The sequence below is a fragment of the Pholcus phalangioides genome, unplaced genomic scaffold, assembly GCF_987345545.1.
Source record: "Pholcus phalangioides strain wild (caught in Gottingen) unplaced genomic scaffold, Ppha-v1.0 ptg000019l_1, whole genome shotgun sequence".
NCBI lineage: Eukaryota > Metazoa > Arthropoda > Arachnida > Araneae > Pholcidae > Pholcus > Pholcus phalangioides.
Genome location: NW_028301612.1, coordinates 10577521 through 10596512, shown reverse-complemented (window position 1 = coordinate 10596512; position 18992 = coordinate 10577521). Strand labels below are relative to the sequence as shown.

The 18992-nt window shown below is 35.1% G+C and overlaps 1 protein-coding gene across 2 annotated transcripts in view; it reads left to right on the top strand.

Moving 5' to 3' along the window:
* IntS3 (integrator complex subunit 3) overlaps window positions 1–18992 on the top strand; it is a 77766-nt gene that overhangs the window by 58193 nt on the left and 581 nt on the right. For both annotated transcript variants that reach the window (XM_089248112.1, XM_089248113.1), the window contains 6 exons: window positions 4554–4667; window positions 4862–4910; window positions 11353–11517; window positions 12822–12910; window positions 13034–13106; window positions 15747–15906. In XM_089248112.1, the coding sequence (XP_089104238.1) occupies window positions 4554–4667; window positions 4862–4910; window positions 11353–11517; window positions 12822–12910; window positions 13034–13106; window positions 15747–15906 (650 nt within the window). The remainder of the gene's footprint in view (window positions 1–4553; window positions 4668–4861; window positions 4911–11352; window positions 11518–12821; window positions 12911–13033; window positions 13107–15746; window positions 15907–18992) is intronic.

Below are 18992 nucleotides of genomic sequence, written 5' to 3'. Positions count from 1 at the left end.
AGAACCACTTCATGACATTGAATAGGCACACATCAGTACATAGACAACTGAATGAGATGCTCCTAGGAGCTGAGACATACACACTTTGAAACACTTATAGAGGGATTTATCGTAATAAAAGAATATCATTGTGTCAAGAGGTTTTTAACAGACTAAAGGCAATTCCAAACATTTCCTAAAAATACCATTGTAGATTGATTTCTTTGTTTTAGTTGTTCACGTGGAAGAGTAGCAGCTGAAATTTTGGATATGGCCCATTGTCAAAATTCATGCGTGTTATTTGTATCAAAAACAACATTTTTGTGCAAGCACTGAACCTGAATGGGTGCCTTTCTGCACAGCATAGTGAATAGAAAACATTTTTCGTTAATTGTCTACTAACGGATTTGCTGTTCAGAAATGCATCCTGTAGTGATTCATTTCATTTTCATAGTGTTACTGGTATCAGATATTGTACTGTGTAACAGTAAAAGGAATGTTGCATGTGTAATGTAAAGTTTGTTGTTGTTTTTTTTGGTATGATGCAAACAAGGGTTCACAAGAGAACCTATTTGTGTTTATATTTTCATAAGAATGAGAAAGAAATAAAAAAAATCAGTGCTGTAAGAACAAAAAGCATTTGTGTCGTATCTGATATGAAATATTATATTTTCAGGTGCAAATGTTTCATTTGCCCCTGCACCTACCTTGTCTAGAACCAGTAGTCAATCCATCTTTTTCAACAGGCAAGTAGTTGTTTTTGCAAAAATTGCTTGCCATATGCCAAAGTATTCATCACCAACACTTTTGTAATCCACTGCTCGATATTATACAGGGATTTCATCATAAAATGTTGGTAAATGTGAATGATAAAAGTGGCTTTCCCCCCGCCTGTTAGTGAAAAAATGTCAATCACAGGGTAAATTTGTCGCTCTCCTGCCCTGCAACCATATAAATATTACACCTTCATGAAAATGATAGTCATGCCTCAGCACTCGGCTGTTTTGGAACTCATGTCTGGTACGTTGTTGTAAGATGAGCATAAGAAGTTTGGACGCCACCTCATATCTTGCCGCCCTAATTACAAGGAAATTTATTAGCTCTCTTATTCTATGTACGTTATAAAAACATTCACGTATCGTGAGTTCCAGAATTAATGTCAAGTACAGAGGTGCCACTGTAATTACATAAATCGGGTAAAGTGTTGTTCCTTTTAAATCCCAGTCCACCTGTTATACGTTAGAAGTTCCCTAGGAATATTAACATGGAGGCATGTATGGTTCATTTCATGTTCCTTTTAAACACACTGAGTAGGCAGACATCAATATCCTCAGCTTCATGTCGTTGTTCAAGTTCAGTGACTTTCCTGGGTGTCACACTATATATTTTAAGAGCCACTGCCTCAAAGTTACGAACTTCGGTGACGAACTTTAAGGCTACTGCCTTAAAAGTCATTAACTTTATTTTTAAAAAACGAAGGTTTTTTATTTAGTTTTTGGCAAGATATGTACAAGACCTGACAGTTGTCATTGTTCAACATAATCATTGTTGTATATAAGTTATTTATTTTAATGGCTCTGTGATCTTTCTCACCAGTTTAGCTTTTTCTGATGATATCTTGAAAGAAATTTCTGAAAAATTAATTGTTTTCAAGTTTGTTCATTCGGTCGAAATTTTTTAAACATTTTATTTAACAGGATTTTATGTATAAAATCAGTATGTTAAACCCACAAATTTGTATTTGAATCTCCTGTTTCCCACAAAAGTTATTTCATTGCAATTTTGATTCAGAGAGTGAATCATAGCATTTTAATGAATCAATGTTGTTGATGATATTAATTTTCATATTCCCTGACCTTGGGTTTATCAGTGGCTATTTTTTTTTTCAGAAATTTCCAACATTTATTATTTTATTTTCGTTATTGTAAAAAAAAAAAAAATCACTGCAAAAAATATATATTTTCAAACAAAAATTAAATTAATAGAGTAATTTTTTTTTCAATTAACCCTTATCTAATGAACCTCTTCCCCCCCACCACCAGTCAGATGCAAAAGGAACTGAAGACTCCTATGCTATATACCACTATACCATAGCTGTTTGCCATAGGTACTGTATATAAGAAGGTTTGCGTATGTTCGAAGCACAATGATACCTCGGCTACCAAAGATTATTCATTCCAGAATCACGTTCATTAGCCAAAACAAGATTTTCCATATATTTCTGGGGAAAATTGTTTAATTTGTTCCAGAAATTGCCGAAAATTTAAAGACACGTTTTTGGTTTTTTTAACACCAAGGAGCATTATAAAAATATACAAAAACGGACTAAAGACTAAAATTAACAGGTTTAAAATTAGATAAATAAGAATTTGCAGGAAGATAGGGCACTGAAGATTGTATTATTTTACACTATGTACGCAACCAACGCCAGAGGTAGTCTACTGAAGGTGGTGTTGACACAACCCAGTCATGTTCGTAGGTGTCTTCATTCATTGTGATTTGGTCAGCTCATTTCTGTTCTCATATTTATGCTGTTGGCAAAGATAACCTTTCAAAACTTTCAGAAAGAGAGATGGAGGTAGATCTGAAAAAATAGTCCAAAGTAGGCATGAATGATTTAATCAATCTCGAATGATGGTAAATCTGATGATGAATGTGTAAAAATTCAACTCACAAGAAAATGTTTGTTAGCCATATCATTATTTTATACAAAAATTGCCACGTTTTTAAGACAAATAAATTCAATTGGTCGAATGGTTGACGCGTTTCGGCTCTTCAATGGAGAGCCGTCATCAGGACTTCGTGGTCAGAATTCACACGAATGAGTCGTGGAAGAGTGATGTTTACGCCTGGTCGTCCGAAGAGTTCGCCTTTGTATTTGCTGCGTCCGAGTGGTCTTTGGATGCGAATTGGGGAGCCATCTGTTGTAAAGTGTTGAAAGTTTTGTCACGACTGAGGTTAATCCAAAGACCACTCGGACGCAGCAAATACAAAGGCGAACTCTTCGGGCGACCAGACGTAAACATCACTCTTCCACGACTCATTCGTGTGAATTCTGACCACGAAGTCCTGATGACGGCTCTCCATTGAAGAGCCGAAACGCGTCGACCATTCGACCAATTGAATTTATTTGTCTTAAAAACGTGGCAATTTTTGTATAAATTAAAACCAGGCAAAGTTACTCATTTTTTGTGATAATATCATTATTCATTAGCCAAAGAATTTGTAAGCCAAGTCATTTGATAGCCGAGATATCATTGTATTTGATTTCTAAAATTTTGTAACTTCCCACCAATACAGTGGTTGCTCTCCTAACTAAAGATGCGAGAAAGCAGTCTTAGGAATGGGAACTTCAAAAATATTTGATGATGTACAGTGAAATGCCTATATATCGATATTCAAGAAGAAATGTCATTACAAATGAGTTACTGTTATGAATAGATATATATAATCACACTATGGAAAGTGCATAAGGATCAAAGTGTAATATTGTTATGTAAGCAATTACTATTAGTTGGGGTATTGTTATATAGGATTTTTTTATTGCATTTATTGAAAGGAGTGCTATAGAGTGTAAACTGTAGTTTTCGGTACAGTTGTGTCTCAGTAAAATTGGGTTACATTGCGGTAACAAAAACTGTCTCATTGGTTTGCGTTTTGGATGTACTACTTGAGCAGCAAAATCATTGTAATATCATAACAATGTTATTACGCTGCAGAACAATCTCTAGGGAAGAATTTCAAAAAAAGGGGGAAAAAAAACAACTATGGGAACTTTTTTCCAGCAAAACATTCTGCCTTAGAGTGTCATTTGTAACTTATACGTTATGTTCTACCTCATAACATAAGTCTATCGTAACATGTATTTCAATTTGTTTAATCTTTCATCTTCATCTTCATACTTCTATTTCTCAACTTATTTATCCTACTGTCCTTCTCAGAGAAAAAAAAATTCTCACTACCTCCCACTCTTCTTAGATCTTGTATCTCATAAACTCCTATGTTGTGCCTATAGCTTTGACTCTTACCCCAAAGCTTATCTCAGCACCTCCAAGGAGGACTATATAGTCTATTTTGGAAAGTGCTGGTGCTAAACTAAAAGTCCCTCCTCCATCTCATCTGAAACAGCACATTGTGTTTTGTACAGACATTAGTGGCTTTTGTTATGTTAAATTTTAGAAAATAGTATTGATGAACCTTTTAAAATAAAGTAAGCACTGACCTCGCATAATTTTTATCATGCTGTTAAAGTGTTATTAATTAGCCATATAAGAACAGTTCATTAGGATTGTTTTTTTCTTAACATCCTTACTGCACAGATTCAAAACTTCGCCGTGTCTCTCGGTTTTAGTGTCTTGTATGTTTTTTGTTTTTTTTTTAATTTTATAGCTGGCCATTAATATACAAATACACCCTGTGGAATTTTCAAACTTCTGCCTTGTTCAGATATTTTTGCAATTCGTGTAGTTAATATTTTTTTAATTGGTAGGCCAATCATTCGTGTAGATGTTTGCACACATACATTTTTTCTGTTATTTTGAATGCATATTTTCATTGCTTTGATCTATTTGTAGATTCTAGTTTAGAATGGGAAGCCTTCGAACAATTCTGTTTATGGCAGTTGATCGCAGCTCATAATATTCCTGTGGATCACATCCTTCCTATTTTGCCTAAATTAGAATTTCATGGTAAGAGATATAACCATACTTATATCAAGATGTAGTTACTGTATTTGAATTAAGATTATTGCCGTTTGAAGTGAACACAGCTTCAAAATAGTTTGGAAAAATCCAGTTTTTTAAAGCAATCAAAACAATTGTTTTTATCCAGAATATGCTATAAAAAAATTGCCTTTTTATATGGCTTTATTGTATATTTTTAGGTCATGCCGAAGCATTGACCAGTATTCTGCTGCTACTAAAGCAAGAACAGTAAGTGAAAATTAATTATTGATTGCTATGTGAATTTTTAATCATGTTTTATTATATCATTACAGTAGGGCTTGCAGGGGGTTCTGTCTGGCTGAAATTCGTATGCGTTTTCCAAGCCCTTCACAAAAGTCCGAGTCTGAAAAACACACTGTTTGTAATAGTACAGACGGCGGGTGGAAGAGTGCCACCCCATTCAAAATAATTGCTACTTAATGTTTATATTCCTAATAATAATTTTACTTAATCTTTAATTACGATCATAATATTTTTCACCTGAAATACCAAGTCATCATCTGGAGTTGACTGGAAGTCATCGGACGTGATGCTATACCATTGTCTGTAAACGCCCGCTTTGTTGCTGTTTATGTGTCGGAAGTGAAATGAAGTGATGTATAATGATCGGATCAGGTGAAAAGGCCAAGGAGCCAAACGAGATAGGTTATTGGCTGTTGGATGAGAGAGCATGTTGAACGCTCTGGTTTAGGTATCTCTGTTAATAAATGTGATTATATAAATTATTCTCTTCATCTCTAATGTATACTTAAATCATGATATGTCTAGGAGGCCAAGCGAAGCAGTTCATGGCAAAATGATAGGCCATCTGATGGCTCTGAAGTGATAGACAAAATGCAAATGAGGAATATTATCGGCACTGATTGGTTGCCTCGACAGTAGCCAGCCATATACAGGGTGTCCTGTAAGTGCTAATGCTGCCTTTATCTCATCAACTATCTGTCATTGAGGTAAAGTTTAAATTTTAAAAATGCTCAAAAGGCATTCAAAAATTACCCTGTACCAGTTTCAAGGATGAAAATACAGTGTGTAACAAAATTAAAAAATTAAATTTTTCATGGTCTCCCTGTCGTCTAACTTCCAATTAGAAAGTTGTTGCCCTGTCTCTCCTGGAACCAAAAAAAATCCAATTTTCTAAGCGCAATATTCACTGAGAAATTTGAATTCAGAAATCAGAGGAAAGTTGAGAAAGGACAGCATAAATGAGGGAAATTAGCATTATACATTAGTTTTTGCTGTTCTTTCATAACTTTTCTCAGATTTTTGAATTCAACTATTGCACTTGGAAACAGAATTTTTTCTGTTGGCATAAAAAAAACAGGGCAACAACTTTCTAATTGGAAATTGGAAGACAAAGTGATCGTATAAAAATTTAGATTTTTTTTATTTGTGACACTGTATTTTCACCCTCAAAAATGGTGCAGGGTAATTTTTAAATGCCTTTTGAGCATTTTTAATTTGGAATTATTCTTAATTATACCTTCACAATAGACGGTTGATGAAAAAAGGTAGCATTAGCACTTGCAGGGCACCCTGTATAAGGCAGCAGTAAGATCATTTCTGTGCATTTCAACTTCACTTGATCTTGCAGTTTTGTCTTCATTACTTTCTTCATCGGTCATATTCAAACTCCATCTGGAAAGTGTGATCTTTTGTCCTCAATGTTCCTGAATTTGATTCTGGCCATTTGATCGTCCTCTAAGGGCCACAAAAGTAAAAGAAACTGATGACGTAGTTTGTGGCTGATCTACGAACAACTTGATAGACTGATTCTCCATTGATTAAAGTTGTGAATTATCATATTGAAAGAGCAAGACTTATGGTGAAATTCAAAATTTCTAAAATTTAACTGTTAAATTTCGCTAAATTCTGTACATAAAAGTAAATTGGACATAGTTCTAAATCTTGACTCTTTTTTGCAATGGATTGTTTGTGATACTTGTTGAGATCCTGGTTATGTGACACATGGTCCACCACACCTTCACACAATACAAACTAACAAAACCATAAATTTGAAATTTCATTTTCCCCCCCCCCCTTTTTTGTACAAAATGAAGTAGACTGTTTTGCATCCCATGAAATTATGGATCATTTTCACAAAAATAAAATGCTCCTGTGGGGGAAAAGTCTGAACAGACCTCTGGCTGGACAAGTGCCTGGTCCTCACATAAGTTGAAAGGGACTCTTCAAACGGGAGGGGGGGTCGTCAAAGAGGGTGTTTTGTGAGTAAGAGGCTGCAGAGTCCACTTCCACCCTTCCAAGTCTATGACAGACATTTTTTTGGTTTCATAATACTGTCTCTTAACATTGGAAGGGGTTATGGTCTAGGAAAAGTTCAAAACATTATTTAGAGCCAGTTTTTTTTCTTGATAAGAAAATATTCGTGACTCTTATGGAATTTTTCTAATGCCTAAATTTTTCTTTGATTTGTCAAGTCCTGCTTTACAGCGATTGAAATATTCCCATTTTAGGAATTCAAATTTTATGCCAATCTCAGATTCCACTTCTGTGTGTGTCCAACTAACAAACCTATTTGCCTGTGTATAAAATCTGTGGATTTTGTAAAAATCATTGGAAAAATAATCAGACTTTCTCAGTGTGGATTCTGCGCTGCTGCATCCCATCTGCAGCCTATTTTCTCAGGAGCTTGAAATGTTTATTAATGTAATTAACACTATTACCATATTAATTAATCAATAAATATTTCTTACATTTTGACGAAAACCAACTTTTGCAATTCAATTATTTTTTGCTTAACTCAATGGATTTCTTTTTTGTTTGAAAATTCTTAATGTTATTATTAACCATATAATATATATATTAATTAGGAAGCTATTTTGCAAAAACTGTGATAAAATTAGATGAATATAATCAAGCACAAATAATGCAGTATAATTAGCAATTATACTGCAATCTAATTAGCAATGATTTATGATATACAGGGTGATTCTAACTAAGGTTCTGATTTCAAAACACTAAAAAAAAGAACAATTGTCAGAATGACTACAAAATTTACATGAATATTCCTGAAGAAATGGAATTTATTTGGTAAAGGGAAAAAAATAATTAAAAATGTAAAATTAATGACATCATCCAACACGGAAATTTGCTCGCAGAATGGAAACGATAGCCAGTCATGGAAAAATGATAACTCAGTTATAGTATTGCACGGTTTCATAATTCATGGAAACATCACAAAAAAAAAAAAAAAAAAGTGAACAAATAACCACAACTTACTCAAGAAATGTTAAATATGTTGTTCACCGTGTTCTGGCTGTGAGGTGAAAGCACAAAAATTCTTGTTCAACAACAGATCAGAGTATGCCATGGTCATGATGTGGATGCGCTTGCAATTCACCTTTATTAAACCAAATGAGCCCCAACGTTAATATTCCTGAGGAACTTCTAAAATATAGGGGATGCGCTGAAGTTTGCAATCCGACCACTGCTCATAACATTTTGAGGTACCCCCACAGCCAGAAGTTCCAAGGGTTAAGGTCAGGTGAACTGACGGCCAGCCAGGTGTTGTGCCATCCTGTTATTGTCAAAATGGGTCTTCAGCAACTGCTTTGCTGGTATTGCAATGGTTATATTTGCTTGGTATTTGCATCTTGATAGAAGTTGTTCTATCCACACACTCATGCTGTGAATGTGCCAAAATGATGTGGTAGCACAAAATAGATTATACTGCTGGCCAAGTACAGCATCATCTACTGTTGCACTACTTGCACTTTTTCCTTTTGCGAAAGAAATTTTCATTGCTTCAGGAGTATCCATGCAAATTTTAAAGTCATTCTGACCAGTACTCATTGTATAATTTTGGAATCAAAACTTTAATTGTAATCACCCTGCGTATAGCTGATTATTTTTCATAAATCTGTTACTACTATACAGTAGAACCTTGATTAGCTGGGCTCTTAACAGTGAAAGCATAAAAAAAAACAACTATTGAATATTAAGACTGGGAGATATACAGTATGAGATGTGGTATTTCTTATGGGAAAGAAAATGAAAATGGTAAAGAAAATGAACTGGTCTTTGGCCTTTAGGGACAGTTGGTGTCTTTATTGGATTATAGGACCACCTGCCCCTAGCATGATGGTGTCACTACTGTTGATGCTTCTTTGTGAAGGGAAAAATAAACCTGTGAGATAATACACCACTACATTTAGATGTGTGATGCAATCCTTATTCATGAATTTTCTAAAGATTATAGAGCATCAGAATGTAGCCAAAGGTTAGAAAATGTGGTGAGAATGAAAAATTTTCGCTACTGTATATAACTTTAAATAACTAAGATAAACTGAAGAGCCAAAAAAACTGGTACAGGCATGTGTATGCAAATAAAGAGATATGGAACCAATCAGAGTACGGTGCTGCGGTCGGCAATGCCTATATAACACAACAAGTGTCTGGCATAGTTGTTAGATCGGTTACTGCTGCTACAATGGCAGGTTATCTAGATTTAAGTGGGTTTGAATGTGGTGTTATAGTCAGCACACGAGAGATGGGACACAGCATCTCCGAGGTAGCGATGAAATTTGGATTTCCACGTACGACCATTTCATGAGTGTACCGTGAATATCGGGAATCCGGTAAAAAATTTAATCTACTTCATCGCTGCGGCCGGAAAAAGATCATGCAAGAATGGGACCAACGACGACTGACGAGAATCATTAAACGTGACAGATATGCAACCCTTCCACAAATTGCTGCAGATGTCAATGCTGTTCCATCAACAAGTGTCAGCGTGCGAATCATTCAACGAAACATCATCGCTATGGGCTTTCGGAGCCGAAGGCCCACTCGTGTACCCTTGATGACTGCACGACACAAAGCTTTACGCCTCACCTGGGCCCGACAATACTGACATTGGACCGTTGAGGACTGGAAACACGTTGCCTGGTCTGACGAGTCTCGGTTCCAATTGCTTCGAGCTGATGGATGTGTACGGGTATGGAGACAACCTCATGAATCCATGTACCCTACATGTCAACAGGGGACTGTTCAAGCTGGTGGAGGCTCTGTGATGGTATGGGGCATGTGCAGTTGGAGTGATATGGGACCCCTGATATGTCTAGATACGACTCTGACAGGTGACAGGTACGTAAGCATCCTGTCTGATCACCTGCACCCATTCATGTCCATTGTGCATTCCGACGGACTTGGACAATTTCAGCAGGACAATGCGACACCCCACACGTCCAGAATTGCTACAAAGTGGCTCCAGAAACATTCTTCTGACTTTAGACACTTCCGCTGGCCACCTAAATCCCCAGGCATGAACATTATTGAACATATCTGGGATGCCTTGCAACGTGCTGTTCAGGAGAGATCTCCACCACCTCTTACTCCTACGGATTTATGGACAGCCCTGCAGGATTCAGGGTGTCAATTACCTCCAGCACTACTTCAGACATTAGCCGAGTCCATGCCACCTTGTGTTGCGGCACTTCTGCATGCTCACGGGGCCCTACACGATATTAGGCAGGTGGATCAGTTTTTTTTGGCTCTTCAGTGTACTTCATATGAAAATATATATATATATTCAGGTCACTTTTATAGGACTTTTTGAAAAAAAAAAAAACCACTTATACCATCTTATGCCATTTAAAGATATAACATCAGAATGTTCCCCAAGAATATAAAATGTGGTAAAAATGAAAAATTTTGGCTAATAATGAACCAATATAATATTTTTCAAGGAAAAAAATTATATTTAGGTCACTTTTATTTGATTTTTTTTAAAAAACCACTTGGTTAAAACCAGGGGTTAAACACAACCCTGTCTCTAAGTATAGAATTTTGTATCTGTGGATTATATGCAGAAAATCATGGTGATTTGTACTAAATTTTTGTGTAAGCGTGTTAGTTAAAAATAGTATATGATGTATGTAATGATATATAAATATATCTATATACAACATTGAGAGGAAAGTTTAAAAACAGTTTAAATGCCTGATTTTAGCTTTGAAATAATAAAGCACAAAAACCATTACTGAATTTTCCCTTCTTTTCTAAATTTGCATTATGAATTTGATAAATTTGTGGTGCTACTTATTTATGCCGAGCCAATATTATATATATATTTTATACAGAAGTTTATTTTTTTGGTGGCAACAGTATTATTTTCAATTTGTATAAATACTTGTGTTGTGATCTCCAGATTTTTTTTGTCATACCTGCAATATCTGTTATCTAGTCTGTCATGCTGCAGGCAGCGCTATGTCATGTCAGCTATGTTAATTTTTGTTTCTTAATTGAATAATTCATTATATTATTTTAACCAAGTAAATATTAAGTTTGAATGAATTTTGAATAGGCCTCTTCAATTTTTTAAGCAGTGCAGTTCATATTTCATCAACTTGTCAAACTAAGTACCAGTCATTAAAAAAATAAATACACCTTCTAATTTACAAAATGTTCAAGAATAATATATCAGTTGGTGTCTCCCAAAAATTCATCAAAAAAAATTTTTTTTTTTTTGACATTTTAATGAATTTGTTGTTTTTTAGTAGTATTGTATGATACCAGCATTGTCTTAAATCATGTGTTAAACTATTCTTAAAAGCAAAATTGTTGTCATATTACCTAGTATTTGAAATCGTATGTATCCAGCTTCTAACCTATGTACACTTTTTTTTGATAGACCAACAACAGAACTTCTAAAGCACATAATGTCAAGAGACGTCAAGCCCAGCGACCATTTTGTGTCATCCGTTCTGAATTACTGGACCCAGAGTCACGAAGAAAGGTTAGCTGAGCTTATTGCAGCACAGCTCTCTAAGTCCAGCACATCTCAGAAACGGAAAAGGTAATGATATTGGTTTTGAATTTTTCCTTTTAATTTAAATGGCCAATAAGCACTTATTAGGGATCAAGATTTTTATGACCTAAAGATGAAATGTCGTTGCTGATTGGTTAAAAACCTGAAATTCTGGTTTTATAACTGATGATAACATTTAAGCTTTAGGCCATAAAATCCAAGCCCTTTTTCATAATGCATGTAAGTAAAGAAACCTTGAGCATTTTCTCTGAATTGTGTGAGGGGGTGTAGCACATAGATGCCTCTTCTTCCATATAAATTTTTTTCTCTCGAAACTTCTGCTCCTGGTGGCTTTAGAATCATGAAAACAGATCTTGATCAGATCATCATAGAATAGAAAATACACTTTTATATGAGCTAGATTCTCCTTTACATTAACTAAGATTACATGTTTGGTGAATTTGCTGGGTGGAAGTTAAAATATATTTCATTTAAAAGAGGGGAAACCTTATAACAGTGAAGGGTTAAAACCAGTGTTCACCAATATCCATCTAGATGCTTGTTTTATGCATCAAAATTAACTTTTACTCCAAATTTGAGGAGTGAAAATACTACAAATTTTAGGCAATTTTGTTTTCTAATAGGTACTTTTCACTGATAAAAAAATTCCCTTCATTTTAGAAAAATATACTCCTTGAAATTTTGGAAAGGGGTGAAATTACTCTTCAAATTTATATTTTTAAATAACTGGTTGAAACTCATCCTGTTTCACTCAAATACTGGATAAAGCTTACAGTTATAAGGTGTGTAGTCTGTATTTCTCCCTGACTCTAATCTGCTTAAAATCAAAACTGGAAATTTAACAGTTTTTTTACTTTTAATACTGAAACAGTTAAAGAACAACTAATGCTAAAGAACATTGGAATCTCACACGTGCAAAAAAAAAAAAAAAACAATCAAGTGCTTTGATGTAAGAAAAATATTTTTTCTAATTAATAAAAATTCCCAATTGAGAACATTGGCAGTTAAAAGGTTAATGAAATCAAAGTTGTCCTAGTAGAAGTGATTTTTAATTAGCTGTATGTTCTGTATTCTGTCTCCAATATTGCATGTTGAAATTCAAAGCAAGCTGAGAAATGTCTATTCAAAAATTTTAATGAATTTTTATTGGAACAAGAATGCTGAGGGAGAAAACCTCTGCTTGTTATTGAAAAAATAAATAAAATTGCAGTTGTTGTGTTTACTATTTTAAACGTAGCAATCTAGTAGATAGCAATCAATTGTGTTTTTATTGTTTTAATCCAAATGACAAGATCTGTTAATTCTTATTCATTTGTTGTCTTTTTTTCCAGGCATCAAGCAAATAAATCTTCAGGGCCTTCAGTGGAACAAACTTTGTCTCATTTGGATCAATTGAGGCAGAGCTCCAAACAAAATTCTTGTGAGTGTATTTTTGATCTTGTATATATAAATTTTGAACACACACTTTGCACATAGTTACATACTTTATTTTATTTTCCTCTGATAATGTAATGATAATGATATTATTTTTTATTTATTTTAGTTTTTAGTTTAGACATCATTCAGGCTGCACTTCTTCAGGTTCAGTCGTCTTGTACAGATGCACAGAAAACAAAGTAAGTAGCCATATATATTCCTCTTAATTTGATGTTTCTTTCATATTTTTACTATTGTAAACCAAATATGAATTTGATTCAGAGGCCTTACTAAAATCAACTTTGATAAATAACGTCTTGTGACATTGGATTATTCTATTCTTACTTTATGGGTGTAAAACTCTTTTAACCCTATCAACTCTGATTTAAATACCCTATAGGTAAACACTGCACTCAGATTTTACTCTGATTTTTGATACTCAGCTCATATGATGTGACATTCGCATGGTTTCGCAACTGGGCCTTTAATTCCATTGACGTGAACATCACGTGGCATGTATAAATTTGCGTATCTCCATGTAATGTATCTCCAGTGGCTTTTCACTTTTCATTGTAGATGCTTTGACGCTCATCTAATCATGTGCAAGGATGATTTTGTCCAAGCTCTGACTGGAATGATGAAAGTCATGAATGAGGCTGAATGTGCTGTTGCTTTTATAAAAGAGTTGGTTATTGTAAATAATCAAAAAATCAGTTTAACCAGTGCAAATCTTTTGTCCATGGACCAGAGATGAGTCCATGTTGATAAGACATATAGTCTGCAGGCAGACGTGAAAATTTAATTTTGACTAAATAAAAATTATTCCATGTTATGCATCTAACTACATGATATCAATGATATTCACATACGTTCGAATAATTAATTAAGCTAACATACTGTTAATTAATGGTCCATGCTAACATGGTGTAAATTAGAAGAAATGCCCAATTGTTTGTGCTTAATACAGCCCTTGTATTTATTCATGTGACATTTTTCTTATCTGAAATGGGTTCAGCCCTGTTTATTTCAGATAAGGGAGGTTCTATTATAGTCTGTCGAAGAAGTATATAGACAGTCGTTTTTCCTTGAATAACAAATTAACTGTTCCACATTTCTATCTCAAATTTTTTATACGTGTATCTTATGCCAGTAAAGGTATTTCACAATAGTTCAACAGAATTTTTCTCAAGAAATGAATTAACAAAAATTAAAAAGGGAAAAAATCCTGTCTCAAAAGTATATAGACATCAGCATAATTTTAATGTTTACAGTTGCGCCATTGCTATGAATCATTTAGAATACTTGATAGGGAAATGCTGGAAAATTATTTGCGTCATCAGAGTTTCGGATGGAAACTTGACCTTTCCTCTTCTGGACATATGAAGAACAGAATCCAGAGGAAACCAACTTTGCATAATTCACTACTTCAATGCCATAATACTTGGAAACTGATGACATTGGGAATAGATATGAAGTGGTAATAGACCCTCCCCCCCTTTTCCCTAAGATTTTCTATTAGATTTAAGTCTAGGATCATAGCTGACCATTCCAACTATCATCACTTATCATCAGTGAACCTTGCACTGGTGGATGTAGATGTAGGGATAAGGAGCATTGATCTGTTGAAACACCTAACAATGACCCTCTATTGTGCTTCTGATTGGAAGAAGAGAGGTTCTTAGAATGTTTTGATAGTCTCTGGACTTCTGCTGACCTCACAAAAACCAATACCAATTGGTCCATTGAATCTGAATGCTCACTATTCCATGATAAATTGTCCTTGCTGATGGTTGTAAAAAGTGGGAGATTCATGTTTGAAGTCATGCTAATAATAAGTACAGGCATAGGGTCCATCTAGAATTGGACAGTTTTCTGTCCCTGAAGACAGCAGTGAACCTTCATCCCTCCAATTCATGTCATTCTTGCCCGAGTCAATTGATCATCTTTGTAGTGTTGCTTAAGAAGAGATCTACAGCGCATGTTTTGAAATATATGCCTATTGCTGGACTGCAAACAGTGATGAACAATATCCTTTGATACAGGAATTGATGAGCTTCGTGAAATTTGACGCACAGGCAGTTTCTGACTAGATAGAGATATTTTGTGTTTAACATCTATCAGACCTGCCAACTCTCCGGATTTTTTGCCCTTCCTCCAGCTTTCTGGATTTGTTAAAAAATTTCTCTGGATTTTAGCAGAAAATTAGATTTAGAAGAAAATTTTTTTAGATAGTATTTTATATATACCTGATCTGCTGTGTCCTGTTATCTTTGCAGCCACTCACTTCAGACTTTAAATATCAGATTTTATCCACATCCCTTATGGTGTAAAGAACGCTGTGAGGCATAATGACAATTGCTTGCAATACAAGTTTTTAAATGAGTATTTATATCTTTAAATGCTTATGTCATTGCAGCCAGGTTAAAATACAAAAATATTGCAATCTCTTGCTTTGCAAGTTTTTTCAAGTCTATATAACTTAGTGTATATAAAGACAGGTTATTTTTCATTTTTTAAATTTTTGTTTATTCATTTCTTGAGAAAAAATTCCGTTCAACTATTGTAAAATGACTTTACAGGTATGAGGTTTGTGTATTAAAAATTTGAGATCGAAATGTGGAACAGTTGATTTCTTATTCATGAAAAATGGTTATCTTTGTACTTTTGCGACAGACTATATGTAGAAATGTGTAAATTGTGTAACATCTTGAATTTTTTTTTTTTTTTCAAATTCTATGGTAGTGATATACATATTTTATATAGTACAATATATTATTTTGAGCTTCCCCAATCGCAATATTAGGTGTTACTTATCCATGTATTACTTTTGTGCATTTCAGATACAGTGATCTTTTTGCCTTAGTCGAAGAATTAGACGACATAAAGGTTATGAAACCTGGGAGGGGAACTGGTGTCAGGGGTAAAGGTTCCGTACCAAAGAACGCAACAAAATCCAAGCCAATAGCAATAGACTCTGATACAGAGACGGACAGTACAGAGGTGCGAATGATTTTTCTGAACATTTTACAATACATTATCTTTCAGAATTTTTTTTACCCACTTTAAATTGAGTCATTAATGGTGGATGTACACATGTGTAGGTGAATATCATACTTATAATGATATAATTCTCCAAGCAAAGATGTATTTAACAGCGGATGCATGCCCTTGGCCCTGATTTCTGAAGGGCCCAGAAACACTAACTTTAAACCTTTCCCTAATTTAAGGGGCCCAATATTTTCTCCTGCACCCTAGACCTCACCAAACTTAATCTACTTTGGCCTCCAAGCTCGAAATAAAAATTGACTGTGTCATGTCAGGGGGATTCTTTTCTTTTAGGTAAAATGATTGTGCATCGAGAATCACCCTTCAGCAACTGAGCTTTCACTTCTTTCTGTTCCTTCCCCAAATTATAGAATGGTTTGAGGTGTTGTAGCTATGTCTCATCTCGTACTGGGAAGAGTATAATCATTCTCTCCTACCACACATTAAGTATGGTTTTTGTGCATTGTGAACACTCTTGTAAATCCTACTACAGGGAAATTTATAAATGGGCATTTTTTTTGCATATTATGCTGTATATATCATATCGCCGCTGTGGTGGTCGAGTGGTCATAGTGACGGACTCGCATTGCAAGGATCCGGGTTCGAACCACACCGGCACCACAGTGGTGGTCGGCCGAAGTTGATTTTCTGTGGTTCCCAACTTCAAGGCGTGTATGCGAGCCGATTTCCCCATTAAAAAGTCTCACCACAGAGAGCAACAGGCCTACAACGTTACAAATATTCAATCATTACACTTCACTCACAATTTGAAGCATAGATGGCAGCACTGAAACATCAGACACAACACTAGCTACACACTCAGACTGTTAGGTGCACTCACTTTGTTCCAGACTCTGCCATGAAGATGGACTGGAAGAGATCTCGGCAATGGGATAAGTCCAGTGGCAGAGACCCTGGCATTCATTCATTCATTGTATATATCATATCTCTTACCACATGCTTGTCACAATAGTTTGTAACTGTAGGTTTTTTATCTTGGCTTTTATTACTTCAACGCAAGGATTGCTTCAAGTTTACCTTATACATTGTTCAGTTAGAATCTGAAAGTGTAATGAATAATAATTATACCATTGTAGACCTGTGATGACTAGGTGACTTGAAATTCTAATCTCCTTGCGACTGCAGTAGTGGGCCAAGGAGAAGCTCCCAATTCAAACGGGCCAAAATTATTGAACACTTGTTATATCTCTAAATTTTAATAAAAATTATGTATATATTTTTTTTAATGCAGACTTACCTCTCTCCTCGATGTTTTTATTAAAATGGTACCAGAGCCCTGAAAATCATCAGTTCGCAGGACTTCCAAACTCATAAGAATTGCTTTGTTCTTGTGATCATGTGAAGGTGGTGACTGAGCTAAAAACTGTGTCAGTCTCCTGGATTTAAATTTTTTTTCTTAGTAACGTTGTGTGAAGAAGAATCAGGCTGCTCTAGTCAGTCATCCATTCTCTTGTTCTCCATACTGTAGATTGATTTGAGTATCCCTATGTGAGCAATGACTTAATGGTACAATTCAACAGTCCCATGTTCCCTGAACTGCTTTATATACAGGGACATTCATATAGATCTGGCTCCACAAAATAAGGTACACCACAAAAGATACCATACACAGAGTTACCAACTGCTATGGATTGTCTGTAGTTTACAGATGGCCACAATGAACTACAGAGCTATTTGAGACTCTCAATACTATGGAAATTGGTTTTAAAAAATCAGGTCTTTGAGTTTCTAGTGGTGTTTTACTTATTTTTATTATTATTTTTTAATTGCATCGATCTCTACTATAACGATGAATATGCATGTAAGAGAGTTCGAGAAAAGACACGGGTTTGTCTGTGCACAGAAGGCGATCTGTAAACCCACCACTCTTACTCGAGCCCAAATGTGCAAAAACCAGTTTTCTGTCGAAACCATCCACAATTATATCCAATAGTCACAATGAGTTATGGTGAACAGGGAATTCTCTGATTGGACATGTGTCAGTAGTGGAGTTCCTCAAGGAAGTGTCCTTGGCCCATACTTTTTTCGCTTTTTATCTATAAACTCGATCAGGATATTGATGGGATTTTTAGCAAATTTGCAGATGACGTGAATCTAATGGGGGTAGTTGGGAATCAAAATGACTGGGAGTTGCTCCAGACCCACTTGAACAGGATTGGAACATGGGCAAATGAATGGAGCGTGAATTTTAATGTTGACAAGTGCATGATCGCTCATTTTGGTTCGAACAACCCATGTTTCTCTTACGAGTTAAATGGCATCACTATCCCAGATGCAACTAGGGTGACCAATTTGGGAATTCTCTCATTGACGAGCGGCTTAGATTTTCTGAACATTGTTCATGTAATTTTTCTCTAATAAGGTTGTTAATAATGGAATAGCTTACCCTTGGAAGTAGTAAATTCTAACACAATTGGCACGTTTAAAAAGAAATACGATAAACATGTTGGGGTAAATCGAGAAGCTATCTATATTTAGAATTAGACAGCCATAAGTATTGTTTATGGGCATTGTATAATATTTCATCATGTATATATATATATTGTTTGTAATTGCATTTTTAATTGGGTTGCTGTATTTTTGAAATATATGACACCCATATTTGTTATGGGGCATCTTTTTCTCAGCCACCTCGTTAGGCATTTTGCCTGTTGTGGCTTTGTATTTGTATTATTTTGTCCTAGAGGGTACCCCCATGGCAAGGCAAAACATTCATCACTACTGACAAGCTTTAAGCCAATGTTGGCATGTCTGCATACATATAATTAAGTGCTTGATATATATCTGACCTTGGATTATGCACTGTAGGTTCAAGTGCCATTTATTGCAATCAGAGCAGGTGTTAAAAATGGGTGTCATTTTCATGAAGGTATGCAGCCACTTGATATTCCATATTCTTAGTGATGTAAGGCAATGTTCCTTTGGGGATTGTCCTGATGATGCAGGAATATTATTCTCCAAATGTTGTAACGTGTGAGGTTTGTAAAAATTTATACTTCCTTTGAGAAAGCTTCGATAGC